This window comes from Lepisma saccharinum, chromosome 3 (genome assembly GCF_977018435.1).
Source record: "Lepisma saccharinum chromosome 3, izLepSacc3.1, whole genome shotgun sequence".
Lineage (NCBI taxonomy): Eukaryota > Metazoa > Arthropoda > Insecta > Zygentoma > Lepismatidae > Lepisma > Lepisma saccharinum.
The window spans coordinates 68,884,335-68,903,961 of NC_139231.1; the positions used below are offsets into that span (position 1 = coordinate 68,884,335).

At 36.3% G+C, this 19,627-nt stretch overlaps 1 protein-coding gene across 1 annotated transcript in view; it reads right to left on the reverse strand.

Annotated features, from left to right (window-relative positions):
- Window positions 1-19,627, reverse strand: part of Girdin (protein girdin) — a 100,471-nt gene that overhangs the window by 39,013 nt on the left and 41,831 nt on the right. The window contains exons 14-22 of the mRNA XM_083118714.1: window positions 17,239-17,520; window positions 16,200-16,306; window positions 14,571-14,777; window positions 13,408-13,564; window positions 7,734-7,994; window positions 5,873-6,046; window positions 4,029-4,163; window positions 1,969-2,169; window positions 129-274 (exon numbers count right to left, since the gene is read on the reverse strand). Of these exons, the coding sequence (XP_082974840.1) occupies window positions 129-274; window positions 1,969-2,169; window positions 4,029-4,163; window positions 5,873-6,046; window positions 7,734-7,994; window positions 13,408-13,564; window positions 14,571-14,777; window positions 16,200-16,306; window positions 17,239-17,520 (1,670 nt within the window). The remainder of the gene's footprint in view (window positions 1-128; window positions 275-1,968; window positions 2,170-4,028; window positions 4,164-5,872; window positions 6,047-7,733; window positions 7,995-13,407; window positions 13,565-14,570; window positions 14,778-16,199; window positions 16,307-17,238; window positions 17,521-19,627) is intronic.

Consider the following 19,627-nt stretch of genomic DNA (forward strand, 5'->3'; position numbering starts at 1 on the left):
GAAAATTTTTGTCCTACTAGGGTTTGAGGCGAGTGCTCCAAAGGAGGGCATTTAGGACCCTGAATATCTTACAATCTAAAAGAATTGTATTAAATGTATTAATGATAATAAGTGTAAAATTAACTTACGTAAAGACTTTTTCTTCAGAATGAAAATGCTCCTTGTCTTCCAATGAATGGGTGAGAAGTTCATGGTACTGGGTTAGTAAATGTGAAACATGCTCCATCAGTGACCGCCTATCGTCTTCCAGTGTTGCATTCATCTGGATGAGCATCTAAAACGGAAAGCAGAAGTGAACTTAAAAAAAAAAAATAATAATCAGCTAAACAACAAAAAAACATGCAAAAAATATGAAAAGTTAACTACTAACAGATATTCTACCAATCCAATATAAAATTCCAATATTTTGTGATGAACATATATGGTTGATTAACCAGGCAATAGATACTGTCTTAGAAAATAAACTTGGTATCTTGACATTTACTTTATAAAACCAGGATAGATTAATTGCACCTTTACATTCATAAAATAAGAACAAAAAGGCAGAATTTTTGTACTAAATTATAGTGTATATCACTGAGTCCTCACTGAATTGCGACCAGCTACCTAATACTTTGTTGGTCCCTCTATGGCTCGGCGGATGGCCTGGACACGATGTGGCATGCATTCCAGGAGGTGCTGATATGTCTCCACTGGGATCTGACACCATATATTCTTGATGGCATCCCATAATGAGCCAACTGACGTCGGTGCAGGATGCATGGTTCGAAGAGCTCATTCCACAACATCCTTCAGATGCTTTATGGGATTAAGAATGGGGGAGTTAGGGGGCCAATTCATATGCTGCATCCCTGTGGAATGTTCCTCCAGCCACGCAAGTAGAGTTTTGCCTCGGTGGCACCATGAATTGTTGTCTTGGAAAATGTCTTCCCCGTGTGGGTAGAAGTGTTGCATTGTGGAGTGTAAGTGATCCCCTAACACCTTCCGATACACAACAGATGTCGCACAATGGTCCGTACACACCAATGGACCCACTCCATGCCAATAGAAGCAACTTCACATCATACAGCTGCCCCCACCCACCAGTACAGCACTCACCATGCAGGATGGGTCCATAGCCTCGTGCTGTTGGCACCACACACGCACCACATGTCTGTCACAATGGTGTAGCAAAAACTGTGATTCATTGGACCAACACATCTTTTTCCAATCATGCACAGTCCAATCAGCATGCTAGTGGGCCAAAGCGAGACAAAGTTGGTGGGTACGCTTTGTGAGGAGTGGGTGACGAGTGGGTCATCTGCTGTGGAACTTCATGCATGCCAGTGTGTGCTGCACAGTTGTGTCGGATATGGGTGTTGTGTATCTACTGTTGTATTGGTCCCGTAATTCCCGGATGCCGATGGTGTGTACAGCTGTTGACTCGATGCTCTCCCTGCAGTGTCACCTTCCATACGCCCTTGCAATTCTCCCTACCTGATGCTTGGGCACCCACAATCATGCCCATTTAGAATGACGTTAAATCCTGACCACCTCCCGTTTTAACGTGTGCTGTTCGACTAACATGTAGCGTTGTCTCTATATATTCACCACAATACTTGCAGTCGGGGTGGTCATGTGATCAGAGCAACTGCTGGGCCATTCCTTGTTGTTTGGAGGGGTGGTCGCAATTCAGTGTATATTGCAACCATGAAATTACTGATATACTGATGTGCCTCAAAAGCCCAATACTGGATACTTACGAAACAATGATAAGTACCCATTTAGATTTCATAACATTTCAATTACTAGGTTTCAAAATTTTTTTCACGTCTGTTGAGCAAATTCAATCAGAAATCACTTACAATTTTCAGTGCCAATAATGCTTGCATAATAGCCACAATTCAAGAAATTCTCAATCAGTAGACAGCCTGTTTCTACAAGGAACACAACAATTATTCATCACAGTAATGAAGCAAATGAATTTACCTCGCACTTGTTGGATAGCTTGGATAGTTCCACCTCCAAGACAGTGCTGTGGTCGCTTCGGTTTGCAATTTCCCCCTGCATCTCAGTCTGCTTCAGTTTCAAGTTGCTGTTCTCTGTTCTCAAGGACTTGTAATCTTCTTGCAGATTCCTGTATTCGCCTTTCAACTTTTCACTTGCGGCAAAGAGATTTCTGAAGTCATCCTGGTAACAAAAACATATCATATTACCAATCCAGCAACTGTATCATGTGATTATTATTATTATTACGTATTATGCTATTACCAGAACTGGCCTTACGCAATTGCAATTAATGTAATAAATAAATATGTTATTGCTATCATAGTTGTTACTATTATTATAGACTCATTATGTAATTTTATTCCTGGTGAGGCATTATAATATTTCATATTGAGATACTTACTATTAATGGAAGGGCTCGAGTGTAAAACGTGGTAAATGACATTTTGGTCATTTTTGAGTTGCAAAGTAAAATGTGCCATCCTTCAATTTTCGAGTGAAATTGCCGTCATACAATTTTCATTGAACTCGGTGAAGCCTTCTGAAATTGGTAAACACAACACGAAAACAATTTATCTACAGTATAGCTTCTTAAAACTTTTTTTCTTAATGAACTCAGAAATGACCAAAATGTCACTTACCATGTTTTACACCCAAGCCCTTCAATTATAATATTTTTTGATTTGGGATTAACTTTGTGGGTATTTGAGCAACTGGAAGTGCAGTGATGTTGACCAGTTGAAGTAAAGGAGTCTAGCAGAAAAATTGGAAACCTTAATTGATATCTCAACCTTACGCATCAGTGTTCTTATGTAGCAAAGAGAATTATAAAGAAAAGAATATATATATCCACCATGGACACCCATGGATACATTTGTATTTTAGTGACACTGTTAAAATTTTGTACTGGCTGCAAGTAGATGCATGGAACAGCTGATCAGGACATCAAATGATCACACTTTTTAATCAATTTCAAATATTTTAACCATTTCAAACCTTCCATGACTCATTCTTTTCTCCCATCCCGGAAGAAGGCCCAAGGTTGGTCTGAAAATTTGGAGGACAAAACAAAGGTATGTGCTGTAATTTTATCTCAGTTTTTAATATGGTGATGACATTTGGCATTATAAATAATGGCGTGATCATCTTGGATCTTTAATAATGCTCTCTACACAATTAAAGGATATTGCAGAATAAATTCATGAAGATCGATTTTTGATTATAGGAGAATGGCATGAAATGATTTTCAGTAGACTATGATTCATGCAGTTTTGACTGAATATGTGTGTGTGCTCGGGTACCCTAAATGCTAATGGACGAGCACACATTCTCACACAGTGTCACCACTGTGATGTCAAACAGTTTGAAGTGGTATGGTTTTGACCATCCACTGCAATCGTGCCCTGTGATTTATGCTTTTTTTTATGAAGAAACATATAAAAAGAAAACAACTAAGTTTATTCATGATGGATGCGGTCAACATGGTTTAAGTATTATGTACGTGAAGTTTCGTGTTTCCACGTTGCACAATTGCATAGTTTTCTGTTTGTTTTTTTCGATTGATTTCGAAGGCTCACTGCCTTCATTCACTAAGAGTGACGAGTATGGCATCTTACTAAATGAAGGCAGCGAGCCTTCAAATTTAATCGGAAAAACTATCCAATTGTGCAACATGGACACACGAAACTTCACGTACGTAAAACTAAGTTTAGTTTTGCAACGGCCCTATGAGGGTTAAGGACTGTTGAATGTCTTTTTTTGTTGGGTGATGCTTGGGCAGTGAATCCACTTCCATCACTACTGTTATCTGACTTTCTTGGCTGTTGTCTGCAACTTCTTCTTGCAGAGCTCCCAACTGTCCTAATAATAAAGGGCCAACATCAAAATTCTGGGAGCTCCCATCAGAGATTCAACCCACTTGGGGACATAAATGCTGTTTGCAGGCTCAATAGGTTTTGGATACCCACTACAACTACATGTAAAAATTCTTGTATATTTTTACATCATTTTCCTTGATACACCTCATATTTCCATAGACCTACCTTAAGCTTTGAATGCTCTGCTCTCAGATTCCCCAAGGAGCGAGTTTCCACCCTCAGAGTTTCCTTCTCCTTTTCCAACGTTGTCTGCAGTTTGTTAAGCTCCTCCTTGTTTGCTGCCAGCAGATCACATTTCTCCTGTTAAAAAAACAAATGTCAATGAAACTAATATACAAATTCCATTCAAAATGAAAAATTTGAGAGGTCATCAGAAATAAAGTTTCACAGTTTCATTCATGGATCGACTGCCCATTCTTGTGCATAAATGCTTTATGGCAAAGCAGAAAAATTAAAAAGATTTTTCGATGCACTATGATGAAGTCCATGCCCTTGACATGCACCTTTCGACTTGAGTGTACATTTCCTAAGTTAGCTAATTTCCCATCATCGGACTTTTCAGGTTTTGCTTAACACAACAAAGAACCACAACTACTTAGATTACACTAACCTCTACATGTGCAGAGAAAAATATATGTGTTTCACTATCACAAATAACAAAATTCAGATATGTTTTCAATTTTTATCTTTCTCGATCTTACTAAATCAACACACTTCCACAAATATTAATATTTATCAACATTAATTGCATAAAAACATTGAAAAATACTTAATATGTAACTTACTAATTGTTACATTCAATATTACTACTTTTTGCAATCAACCAATATCTTCATTATCACATGTTGTTTTTTCCATAACCCCATCTTCTACCTTATCCATTTTTCTTAGAGGTTAACATAAAGGTTCGTCGTCAACCACAAATGTTCAGAAATGCGTCATATTGTCAGGATTACTGACAAGGCCGTTACACCCTACATATAATAAATTTGCAGATGACATATTTCATTTCATCATTTCTAGTATAGTGCAGCCAGCACTCTTTTTATGGCCAATTTCATAGTCAGTAGCCTCAACATTGTCTGTTCGTTCTTCTGAGGCACTTTTCAGCAGTTTAAATAGCCTGGAAATTATGCAAAATGCACAACTTTCATTATTTTGGTAACATCATTCCAGAAAAAAAAAGAATTTTGTGGTTAAATAAATATCTTATGTGAAATTATGATTATACTAACATTAAACTTTACCAGATTGATATGGAAATAGTTTAATTAGAAACTGTGTTTTAAAAATTATAAATATTTTGAACTATCTAACCTAACCTCTTTTTTCTGGATTAATCAGTGTGTATCAGCTGATACAGGTATAGTGGTAAAGTCAATGATATTTCACAAATCTGATATATCCAATGTAATAAGAGTGGTTAATGCAGTAATAATTCTGGAGAACAATGCTTACTCTCTCCCTCCCTTGGGAAACACAGAACTTGATGATTCTTGGTCTCTATTTACAGTTCTCTCACTCCAGCCCCAAATGCTTAATCATGTTAATAAATAAAAATAAATTATTTTCCTGTAGTTTACGGTTATTACAAGCATAAAAAAAGTTTTTTTTGTTTGTTTTTTTGACGTTTCAGGAGAACAATGTTAGATTGTTGTAATATAGCAACCTAACTGTGAAAAGATATTTTTTTTTTTTGATCACATCATTTTTTTATTTAAAATTATGAATCCCAAATATCATCAGGTAATTCACAGTCATCATTGTTTTCACAAAGTCTCTTGATGTTTTAAAGATGGTGGCTTACTCCATTTGTGAAAATGAAAACTCCATACTGGATCTATGTTACCATTTTCATTATTTAATTTATTCCAGTGTTCTTCTGCAATGAACGAAGCTTCCCAGACATTCAACCCTATGTTTCCCGTCAATAACCGTAAACTACAGGAAAATAATTCTACAATGCAAGCAATGCGTACATACAAGAAAAACTATTAAAAATAAATTACCTTGAATATTTTCAATTCAGAACGTAGATCCCGCTGCAAGGTTTTCAAGCTATCCCTTTCTTTCAACAGGCTGTCGTACTGTGCTGCGAGCTGTTCGTGCAATGATTGCAGGGTCACTTGATCTTTTAGTAGTTGCTGGTGTGCAGCTTGGAGAGTGTTTTTGTCCTTCACCAACTAAAAATACAAACAATATAATGAAACACAATACTTACACTATGAATTTATGGTTTACATAGTAGAGGTATGCCTCACTTTAATGTAATTATACTTGTCAGTTACATTCACAATTCTATACTTTGCTCTCTCTCCAGAAATCATTTTTACAATGTTATTACACATTTTGAGAAACTATTGCATGACTTTTGCTTGAGCAAATTTCACTTTCAAAATCACTGGACTGATAACATAATTTTCGTATTATCTTGTGGGTGCTGGCCTCCATCACCTGACCTGATGAGACTGGAAGATTTCTCCATGTGGAACTCTGGTTGGCTGCTTATTTGCCAAGGGATAATGTTTTAGGTTGGATGGTTGTGTAGAAGGAAGTTAAAACATGAAAAGGAGAGAGCGAGTTTGCCCTTTTATTCTCCTACAAACTTTCATCCTTCTTCTGGGGTCATTTTGGGGGGGGGGGGAAGGGGTAGCGTTAGTCTGTTTGGACACCCAAGCACAAGATGTGAAGTTCTAGGTGGTCAGTTTTTCCCTCCTGGAATACCGTACAGGCAAACTGATGTTCTGAATAGCCGTCATTACCTCCAGCCACATTTTTCCCACTCTATTTAATGCATTTGACTTACTTTTCCCACAGCACCCTTTTGCCCAAATAAGGGTGCCATGATTATCTATAGTTTACAAATACCAAACAAATCCTGCCAAATATATTGATACTAAGAAAACAACTACTAGAGATCATAAAACACACTGTACAAGGCTCATTCTTTGTCACCACAACTTCTTACGTCACGTGTCGGCAACATATTTTAGTCTTTTTAAAGTGTTGTGGTTACACCGAAAAATTAGTGATTTATTATTACTGTCCCTGCTTCAATTTCATGTAAACAACATTCTTATCGTTTGGTTTAACCTGGAGAGGGAGCAAACAGTGTAAATAAAATATATACAAATACAGATATATAATAATGTGCATTTGGCTGGCTCTGTTTATGCCCTGCTGCCCATTATTCTCTGTCATCTGCAGTTGCTGCAAAGACGGTATTGGTCAGCAGCCACACGAAAGACTTACACAGAAGGGTAGGAATCCACAACCCTCCCTCCCCACAGTGACATTCTTCCCTTTCCCAAGAACTACGGAATCAGCTTAGCATGTTTCGAAAATGTCCATGTTCTTACCCCACGAGTTTTATTTCCACATAGAGTTGACCACCAGGCAGTTACATGACTTCTTTGTCACATTTAGGTGTAGCACTTTAGTCCTGCTTTTGATCTTGTCATCTGCTTCCCAGGAGGGTACAGCATTTCTCGGAAATCTACATGAAACTTCCTGTTATGGACCCCCAAGTCGCAAGGAAGGGTGAACGAACCTTTGAAAAGGACACCATCTTGACAAATGAGTTGTTTTTCTTGGCCACTCTTCTAGTCACTGAAGATAATTAGTATTGGTGAAGAAAATTCAACGATACCGATATCGGCTCAACCCTAATTCTTTTGTGTACCCCATGAGATTCTCGGACTCAAAAATTCAAACCGATACTTCTGTTACCACTGGTATCTAGGCTGAGCCTAGAAGATATATACTGATTAACAGAGCAAAAGTTTTATTCAGCCTTCCTGTATTGCACTGTTTAAACCATTTTTTACTTCCAAATTTAAATTCTTTTTGTAAATCTGTTAACAAACTTACTTCTTCCTTTTCCACCACCAATTGAGAATTGGCCAGCTGCAATGCAGTGTGCTGCGATGAAAGTGAAGCGATCTGAGACTGAAGAGTGGCAACATCTACTTGGAGCTTGGCGTTATTCGACTGCAGGCTGTCGTTCTGCTGCTTGCCAATGGTAGTCTCATTCTGCAGGGACTTGATCACACTCTGTGATGCCTCCACGTCTAGCTTCAGTTCCTCACACTTTTGGTGCAGCTCTTCATTGTTCTTCTGTAACTGAGCATTCTAAACAAGAAAATGAAAAATATAATATTCTTTACGATCTTTCTAAATATACATATGAGGGGCGTTCAAATCAAACTGGGGCTTTTGAGATTATCAAATAAAGAAATAAATTTCAAGGAGTAAAAACTGCATTTCGTTTTCGACATTCTCCCCTGCTACATTTATACACTCATCCCAGCAATTAACTAATGCCTGGAAAGCTTTGACATGTAAAGATTTGTCAGTACGCCTCAACCAGAAATGACTGCTGTGGGCTGGGAACCACCACAACCGGGATTGTCACTGACGGCCATCTTTGAATCGTTTACACCATTCAAATGTCTTACTGCAGCTGAGCATCTCATCACCATACTGAGCTTGAAGTCTTCTGTTTAAGCCTTCGTTCACAAGAAATTTCATCACTATACGTTGTTCCATGCATGCACTAACATTGTTGTCTGCCATCTTGATTAATGGTCTCCGGACTGGCACGCGACATGTGTGCTGCTTATCAGTAATAGGACACACTAGCTACTTACTACTACATGTAGTACCGCCATGTCAGCGCACATTGTTACACCTATAAAATTTGAAATCCTGGTTTGACTTGAACGCACCTCATATATAATCACCAGATATAAGATTTTTAGGCAATTAAATCACACATATTTAAGTGCCTACACTAAGCTAAGTGTTAGTTGATGGAGTACTTGGTTAGAGCAACAGATTTCTAGTAAAAATCACAGGTCTGTCATGGTTCCATTCCCACCACCGGAAAAAGAAATTTCACCTGAAGAAGAGAAAAGAGGTGCTCACTCAAAATGTAGCGTTAGAATAAGGATAGTTTAAAGCACTAGACAATGAATAATGTCTAATTAACATTGCATACCAAATGTCATGTTATGTAACAAATATGAACCAGTATTTGTACAGAAATTTCAAGTTTTATTTTTATTTACTACAATTACGTTCGCCTATTCATAGGTTACTCAACATTTATAATGCATTGTGACTGTCTTCTACATTCACAAATAACCAATATTTACTTTATTTCGATTGCGTACAAGTTTATAAAATTAACAGGGAACTATTGAGATTAAGAACGCTGTATCATTGCCGATATTTGTTTTAAGTTGTTGATTCCGATTCGTTTTTGTTATATATATATGTAAGAAGATTGAATTAAAAATGTCTTGTGTTAAAAATCGAAAATAAGTTTATATCAAATGTTATAAAGTGAAATAATATTTTGGAAGTTGAGTTGTGTTGCTTAATTCTTGCAATGTAAGTATAATAACATTATGAAAACCAATTGAGCGCTGAGGACTTGCAATTTAATTCTAAAATTGTGTTAGTCTGCTCATCCTTCGCGTACAATATATATTCAGTGTGAAGTATCGTTGCAAGAAATTGGTGGCCAGTAAGGGGAGATTTGGTTACACTGAAGAATTATAAATTTTAGACTTATTAGTGTCCCTTCCTTTGTGTACTTCATATTTTCGTTCTGTTGTCGTGAATACAAATTAGTGCAATGACAACGAAGAATGTTCCTATCGTGCCATTACCTACGGGTACTTCAGATTTTAATGCTCAATTATTGGTCATGTTTCGGGAATTGAAGGAATCGAATGACAGCGTAAGGCAAAAGTTGTCAGAGCTTGAAAAATCTCAGAAAGAGCAGTTGTCAGAGCTTGAGAAATCTCAGAAAGAGCAGTTGTCATCTCAGAGAGAGCAGTTGTCAGAGCTTGAGAAATCTCAGAAAGAGCAGTTGTCAGAGCTTGAGAAATCTCAGAGAGAGCAGTTGTCAGAGCTGGAGAAATCTCAGAGAGAGCAGTTGAAAGAGCAGTTGTCAGAGCATGAGAAATCTCAGAAAGAGCAGTTTGCAGAACTTGAAGACAGAACGGTGAAGTGTATGGAAAATATGAACAACACTGTTAAGGAGTTGGGCAACTCACTCCGGATGGAGATTGGGCAGGTTGCTGAAGCTTGCAAAACAGCAAATGATCAAATTAAGGAACAAGTTAAAGTGTTGGATGAAAATTTCCAACAGTTGAATATATCTGGTGAAGCGAATACCAACAGCATTCGTAAGTTAGAAGATAGTGTTGCTGGATTGGGTTTGCAGGTAAACGAGCAGTGGAATGTTATCAGCCAGATTAGGGAAAGTAATAATGAAGGTTTAATTCAACGTGTTGAGATCTGTGAAGCATTAAGTGATGTAACAGCTAAACTGCTGATGACTAATACTTCAACAATCCATAAAGCTGCAGGGAACAATGGCAACATTACTGAAATATCACGTAATCCAGAGCATCCTGTACCTTTATCCTTGTCATCTTCCAGTGCTTCAGAAGATGAATCTTTTCCATTGCATATGTCAGGAAAACGCAAATCTACAGGAAATCCTAAATCTAATTTGTCAGCTCCTACTTCACCAGTTAATGTGCGAAATTCTCGATTAAAGAAGCCTCATAAAACTTCACATGTTAGTCTTGTTGATCCAGCAAATAATGCTTCAGAATCTAGCAATATAGACTCTGATATGTCTGAAGTAAACAAATCTAGATATAATTCGCAAGCAACTTCTGGCAAACGATTTAAACCTAATTATAACACGAAGCACCATAGGCACGCTACTATCATTGATTCTGATACAAATAAACAATCTACTTCTAAGGAACAACCACGAAAGTATCTACGGTTGAATGACTTGAATATGTTGCCTAAATTTTCTGGAAATCCAGAGAAATCTAGCCCAAGGAAGTTTATTAAAACCTTAACTTCACATTTGGATTTGCTTCAAATTCCAAACGTTCAGAGATTGGAATGTATTCGGAATTGTTTTCAAGGACCAGCCGAGGGATGGTACAATACGCACGTGGATTCCTTTATGACATATAAACATTTTGTACATGAGTTTCTCAACCAGTACACTTCATACTCATTGACGCAGGCTCAGTTGTCAGAATTGAGGAACAGAAAGTATGATCAAAATAGCGGCATGAGCATGGAGGCGTTTGCCACTCGTACTTATTCAACATATTATAATTTGGTAGAGCGTCCTAAGGATGCAGAAGTCATAGACATTTTGATTAATCAGTTTCCATCAATTACGGCACAGACGATATTAGGTGCTGGCTTAACTAAGGTTGACGACGTTATTAATTTACTGAAGAGACTGGATTTGATAAAGACCAGATCTAGTAAGAAGTGTGATTTGCCTAGTGATTTTGAAGTGAGAACATCCAGGTTTACTAAGGATTCAAATGTGTCAGATTTCAGAGATAAACAAAAGTACAAAGTTCAGACAGTTAACACACAACCAAGGAACAGCGAGCAAAATCCTAATCAAAGGAATAATAGACAGTTTTCTCGCAACAATAGAGATTCTAATTTTGGTTCTACATCCGGTGGTAGCTCGTATAATAGAGGTCAAAATGTGAATGACAATTCTGATCGGCGTCAGGACTTTACATTCAGAAGAAGGAATCAAAATAATTATGGCAATCAACAGTTGTTTAGAAGAAACTTAAATGCAAATAACAGAAGTTATAACAATACCCAATTTCGACGAGACACTGGAACACTACAGAATGATAGATGTTCTAATACAAGGCAAGGTTATCTACAAACAAGGTCCAATTCAGATCCTAATGTGGCTAGTTTTCCTTATTCCCCGAATAATAGTCAAGGTTTAAGCAGTAATGTAAATTTATGTTCTAATTGTCGTCAGCCCTGTGAACAACCATTCGTTTCCCCTAACAGTAATGTCACTTTAAGTAATGGACTGAATGAAAATGCAGTGTCATTTGATCCGAGGGAGAGACAATTAAATCAAAGTATGTTGTCAGGAATGGAAACATAATTAAAAACTGCTGTGAATCATCTCAATTAAATTTATAAGTTACTATGTAATGTTTTGTATATGGCATTATGCAAATTATGAATCGTTCCAGTTAAGTGTTAAGAAAATTTTGCCCTTGTACACGAAAGGTGATACATTACAGAATGTCTAAAGTTTGAAATGTTTTAACTGTTATGAGGGAAAGAAATGATAGTTATTGACAGCGTTTGAAATATAATTAATTAAAGCTAATAATATTATTGTAGAAATGAGAGGTGAATTAATTCCACTGTGATCTGTAGAAAGATATGTGAAGTCAGTCATGATAGTTATGAAATGTGTTACTTTCAGGAGTAATAGTATTTATTAGTAAGCTTGTCGTATGTATATCTAAATATTATGCAAGGATCAGGCATGTTTTAACCAAATGTCTTGTATATATATAGGGATCAAATAATGATAATTTGAGGCAAGTTGTTTACTGAATGTGTAATAATTCAATAATGAATGTACTGATGTGTCTTGTTATGACTGTACATATTGTATTTTATTTATATTAAGTAGTTTAGCCAACATGGAGATTGGGTTCCGCAAGGCTACTACTAAGCATTGTTTCACGTGTGTGTGAATTATATATGCCTCATAATTTGACCCATAATTTTTGTCTTGAGAAAACTCCTTGTGATCTGCACACTTTAGATAACATACAGGGTGATCATAAAATGTTTGATCCCTCGAGTAGTTTTCTATACAGAGTGGGGGGACTATGTGACTGTCTTCTACATTCACAAATAACCAATATTTACTTTATTTCGATTGCGTACAAGTTTATAAAATTAACAGGGAACTATTGAGATTAAGAACGCTGTATCATTGCCGATATTTGTTTTAAGTTGTTGATTCCGATTCGTTTTTGTTATATATATATGTAAGAAGATTGAATTAAAAATGTCTTGTGTTAAAAATCGAAAATAAGTTTATATCAAATGTTATAAAGTGAAATAATATTTTGGAAGTTGAGTTGTGTTGCTTAATTCTTGCAATGTAAGTATAATAACATTATGAAAACCAATTGAGCGCTGAGGACTTGCAATTTAATTCTAAAATTGTGTTAGTCTGCTCATCCTTCGCGTACAATATATATTCAGTGTGAAGTATCGTTGCAGCATTTACCAAGTAAATGGTAATCATGTAAGAGAGGCAGCTATTAAATTAAGGGACTGCATACACTTTATTAGGAAAACTTGAGGTGTGAGGAATAGTGAGACAGAATCGACTTTGAATCTCAAAAACCCATTTCCAGTCCATTGATAAGGCAGTTGATAACAAGTAGTACAGCTTTGAGCAATGGAAAATTAATTTGCAGTGGTGTATAGATGGATAGAGGTGAGTAAGTTGAAGGGGATGCAGATTAATTTGTAAGATTTGGGGGGGGACACTCGTTTTTCACATACTTTCCACATTTTCCATTATTTAAAAGCTGCACCTCATATTCTCAGGTACTTATTAATGAATTCAACAAGCACTACATGATATGAAGATGCATAGGGCCATCCCCTTTTGAATAAAACAAAGAACTAACTAAGATACCTTTTCTTCTGTAGCCGTTACCATTTCCTTCAAATTTGGTTCACTCTGAAGGGAAGTCTGACATGCCGTTTCCTTTTTGCTTTCAGCATCTGATTTCTTCTCAAACTGAGGAACAATTTTCTGCACAGCTTCCAGAATATCAGCACTTGATAGCCACCTGAACAGGAACCCAATCACAAATTACACAGTTACTAGAGATTAATTAGCTAGATTCTGATGTCAAGCAAATATCGCACATTGATAAATTAACTTATAATTTTCTGTGAGCCAATATTTCTAAAAATATAAATATTTCTAATAACTTAACTTCTTGTAACTTAACATGAAAATTCTGCCATATTGTTGTTCCCTGTATTAATATAAATGATAAATAATACATTTTAATCACGAGTTCAATTTTGTTTATACTGATAAAACACTGTTATAAAATATACAGATATAAATGAAGAACCAACATAAAAACTACTGACAAATGATATTCAACTAATACTAGGGATGAGTCGATACCTATAGTGATGCCAATACTCTTTCCAGTTCTCACCTATGCTTGAAAATTTTAACAATTAAAAATTGTTCAAAGTATTGATTTATATTAAAATGCAAGTTATCCACTGTAATTGTATGCTTCAACTTTGGAGAGTTTGCAAAGAATTACACTGAATTGTTAAAATAACTGTTATTTAACTACAAAATCAATTTTTTCCACACAACATTGGTGCAAAGAAATTGAAATATTGTATAATTTCCAGGATAATTATACTGCAAAATACCCAAATGCTGTAGAAGTATCATTGATTGATGGACTGATTTTACCTTGCTTTCCTGCAACTTTTGACTTATCGCAAAGATGAGGATACGGGATGATATGATGAAAGGACACTCGCAGAGAACACCTATGTCCAGTCCAGGATTCAAACCAGGGACCTCTGGTGTTGTAGCATGCTTTACCACTCTGCCACGGAGGCTGGCTGTACAAGTATCAGTTGGTACCAATGAATATATTTCAAACTATACTTGTCGATACTGATACCACTAGCATTGATCGATACCGATACGTTGGCATCATCGTTGGCTCAGCCCTGACTGTTACTATAAAGGTACTTACATACAATTTACTGACATGGCCTTTCTTTTTTAACTTGCATCTAAAACCTGAAATTTACCTTTCCAACGTGAAGTCATTGTCAGAAACTTCTTCTGCATCCATGCCTAGCCGCAAAAGACCAGCCGAGAGCCTTTCCAGGTTGCTCTTCAGTTGTTGCGCAAGGAGCTTCTCACTGACCAAGTCCTGCTGCAACGTGGTGAGGGTTTCCCTGTCAACTGCAGCTCGGCTCGCAAGCTCCTGGCTCTCACGCTCCACATCATGTAGCCTGAAAATGACAACAATGATTATGATTTCTTATATTTATTTAACAATATTCCACCTACAGAACTTAGCAATTTAACATTGGAATTCAGTAGTGATGTGCCAAAGCAGAAAATTTGTTGCTCTTGATTTACTCACAAATAACTTTCGTTATTTAGTGTCACATAGCATTTTTACAGACTCCACACAACACTTGGGATTCTAGAGGTTAATATCGGTACCTGCTCATCCATAATCCTCTTATGTAATTCATCAGATATTTAAAGAAAAAGTCTGGTAGATCTATGTGGTATAATTGCAATGTATACTTATATAATAACCCTTTCCACTTGTAAGTTGGATGTTATACAACATGGCAAGCATTGCCTCTTAAGCTTGCTTGTTTGATTGAGTCATACTTCCAGGACAATAAGTTATCTGTACTAGTAACTTGGAGAAACTAAAATTCACATTTCATAGCATTAGATATCGCCAGCTGTGTAAATATGTATTGGTTTTGTTAGTTTTTGGTTGTTATGAAAAATGAGAACTATGCTGTTTGTAGTAATAGGAAGTTTCCAGTCAAGAACAGACAAACACTGTGTTTGTAAAACTTGCTCAAAAAACTCCATCCTATATCTAGATGAATGTCTGAAAGGTGAAAAAAAACATGCTAAACTACAAAATATATTGAATATAAATGTATTTGTATTCATCAAAACTATATGTTGAATGTAAAGTGCACTAATGGTTTTAATTTAAGACCTGTAAACCATAAAAATGATTGATAATGAATTAAAACTTTAAAAATGCAGAAAAAGTTCCAAGCTGTGGGGGTTATAGTATTTTTATTCAGAGTAGAAAGGGTTAACTTTTATAAATATCCTGAACACAACATTTAATTGTTACAGTGTTGAAGCATCAGTATTCGTGAGAATTGGTAAGAGTGTCGGTGTGGGTATTGCTTGCAAACAACAATAACTTTGAGCCCGACCCTGTGGCCGAGTGGTTAGCACATCGCGCTGTGACGCCAAGGGTCCCGGGTTCGAATCCCGGTCGGGCTTGGTTGTTTGTGAATGTCCATTCATCAATTTCATCATTTCATCACTCATCCCCATCTTCGCAAATTAGCCAAGAGGCACAAAACGCGAAGTAAAATAAACTAAATCAATCAATCAATCAATCAACAATAACTTTGAGGAGAAAGAGCATTTGGTTTGCAATTTCTTACCAGCTGTTACATTTTATAATCATGCTTTGCTCCTGACAAGCAAATAAAATATACAACCACAAAATGCATATATTTACATTAGTGTTTAATATAAGCAGCTGTGGCTATACTGTTGCAAAGATTATGAACATGGAAATAAAGAATTTGCCTGGCAATATTTATGCATTCCAATGTACCCTTTACTATGAGAATGAAACTGAATGGGGAAAAAAATACCTGTTAATAGTTGATATAGCTTCATCCAATTCCTTTTTCAATTTGACAATTTCCTTTTCCTGTTTGGAATTCTTTGTGGTAAAGTCATCCAGCTTTACATCCCTATCCTATAAAAATTATACATAAATAGATAAAGATTTGTGTCAGTACAATGGAAACATGTTACGTACATGCATGGATTTCTTGAATTACTGACATTTCAATACATACCGTATTTATCAAGCCATGGATCTAATATTACGTATATGATGGAAGAATATATGACAGGATAATATGAAAAAAATTAAATCTAAAATTTGTAACATGAGGAATATGAAAACTGATTTTTAATTAATTTACATTTTATGTTTTATGTATTTTTTCATTAATATTCTATTTCTTTTCCTTCCAAAATTTTATATTATGAAATCCAAACAGTCTTTCATTGTACCAATGACTATTTTATATTTCAACTATTATTACTAAGATGTTAATGTGTAAAAGATAACATTTATACTTGTATACTTGTATCAGATCCGTGGCTTAATAAAAACATCACCAATTCAAGAAATAAATGCTTGTAAAATAAAATTAAATATATAAAATTGAATGGACAAACTAATGTAAATGAAAATTTCAACTGTCAAATGATCTGAACGTCCTGCATTTCAGAGACGGAGGAAACTTGTTGATAAGGTTCAGAATAACACAGTTGCAAAAAATGACATGATAGATTTAGTTAGGAGTCAAAATATAAAGAACGATTCCAATTTGAGGGCCTCCGTGATGACATACTGGTAACATTCAGGGTTCGATCCCTGGTTGATGAAACATTGTACAGTGGTTCACATCCTACTTGAAACTGTAGGCCCAGCCCCATTAGCCTATTTGAACATAAAGTCAACTTAAACTTTGACAGTTCCAATTAACAACTTGCGGCTGATAATTTTGAACACTGTTAACAGTATATACACACAGACAAAATCATAACATGTGGAAACCTCACTAGAAACCATCAGCTGTTGCTACCTGCCCCTGCATTTTGGGGAGGAAAACCTACCTCTAGAGCTTCCTTCACTTTAGCTATCTCTCGCTGCAGAGCAACATTCTCCTTCTCGAAGTCAGCCATTTTCATTTGGTACTTCTGGACCTGTGACTCCAGCCCTGGAACCCTCTGTGCTTCGCTCTGCCACTTCTCCAGTTGCTGCGTCATTCCTTCGGCCGTTTTCTCCATCTCCACAATTCGTTGCTGGAGACTTTGAAGGTTGCACTGGAGCCGTAACTTTTCATTACAGGCTGTTTCTAAATTCGACTGAAGTTCTTCCAAACGAGCACGATCTGCCTGCAAAATGAAAGATGAACATTCAAATGATTCCCTTTCTATTCATGTTCATGTTCGTAATTTATAATTTCACTAAATTATTGCATTCATCATTATTAAATTTGGAGAGTTAGCATAATACTAATGCTTGTTTGAGTTGTTGGTACTATTAAACATGAAACCAAAAACCCCATAAGAGCTAGTGAAAAACTGATTGTGGACAATTCCATTGTGACATACAGACAAATTTCATTTTAAAATCATTTCCTTAGCACCTTCAAATATGTAACTATCAAATCACGTAATTTCATTTTCCTTGATGAATATTAGAATATTCTTCCCCCATCTCAATTTTCAGCTACAGAAAATACATTTTTTGTAATTGTGATGGGTGTGAAACTTCTGAGACATTACTTTAGGACTTTCCTCAGTCTTTCAGAAAACTCTGTGAAATATATGGGTTTACTGAAACAATTTCATTTTATTTTCACAAAGCAAACTTTGCTCGAGATTTAGATGCTTTTAGTTTCTAAAAATATTACTACATACTAGGGATGGGCCGATATGAAATTTTGGCCAATACCGATAAAGTACCGATATAAAATTTACCGATACCGATAACCGATGTTCTACCGATCCGATACAAAATTAGAAACGGTCCTTGAAGAAGAAGAAGGGTTCATTGACCTCGTTAATAAATGTGTGTTTCAAGGTGACTGCAGTGCAAGAGAAGTTGCATATTTAGACACTTACTTTTTTAGAAAGTAGGGCATGGAGATTATCCATAAAAATTACAACAAAATGGCAGAATTTTGCACCAAATTATCAAATATTTATCGATATATCGGATCGGTAAAATAATCGGTAATTTTACCGATAAACCAATACACCGATATGCCTATATCGGCCGATACCGATAGAGTACCGATTAATCGGTCCCATCCCTACTACGTACTTTTTTAACCACTTGCCTGACACATTATTTTCCCAAAAATGGTCCATATTTTACACATTTTTTTATTGTGTGTTTGTAATGTACCGATATCGGCAATTAAGGAACAGTAACGAAATTCTATTTTTTGGGTCAAATAAGGTTACAAAACTATTCAAAAAACCTCCATAATTATTAACCCGAGTTAACTCATACATACATGGAAAGTACTACAAATGTTTGAAAATAGCATATAAACTGTGGAAAATAAAATGTCTTCACATTTTAATGTTGTCCCAGTTTACAGACTATCACACATACTGTCTCACATCCAATGCTATCCAGAGTGTGATAAACCCGAAAGCATGGGCTAACACAGAGTGCAATCTGGGCAATAGTATCTTGACTCGGGATGAATCTTCTTTCCTCTCGCATCCCGAACTCTGCAACACACGGTGCACTGTTTAATTGGGTTTTGCTTCTTATCCCTCGGGGGAAGGTATTCAGTGAAGTGTCCTCCAGACAGGCGGTGGGGTGGTGGGGTGGTGCTAGGTCTGCCACTTGATGGAAGCATACCATCTGAATGGTACCGCTTGATAATGTCGCTCACAATTTCCATTCGGAACTGAAGGTGCAATTTTGTTCCACCTGTCTTGGTGTAAACCACGTATGAATTCCGAAGAGACAGATCCAACAAATGAAAGAAAATCTTTTTATAATACTTTTTGCCACGCTTCCTTGGTGTGGCGTACGAAGCAAGATGCTGATCAACACCACCCATTTTGTCATTGTAATCGACCAGCACTCGTGGTTTAATTTTTTCTTTGTGACGTTGTGTTACAATCATAATTTCAACAGAATGGATGGTTGACAACAATGTCACATCCTTCTTATCTTTCCATTTCATGACTGTCACTTTTCCGCATTGCAACCCTACTACTTCACCTTTCTTCAATTTGGCTGTTCTTAGAGCATGTGGTAAATCTTTCCTACTGCGTTTCAGTGTTCCAAATACATCAGTCTTTTTTTAAATGAACAGATCTGCAAGTTGTGGTGAGTTATAATAATTGTCCATTGTCAAACAGTACCCCTTTCTCAACAAATCATATACCAAAGCAAAGATTTTGGAAGGCGACTGTACGCCACCACAACTATCTGTATCTGTCTCGTCAGTACACACACTGTCCACTGTTGTAT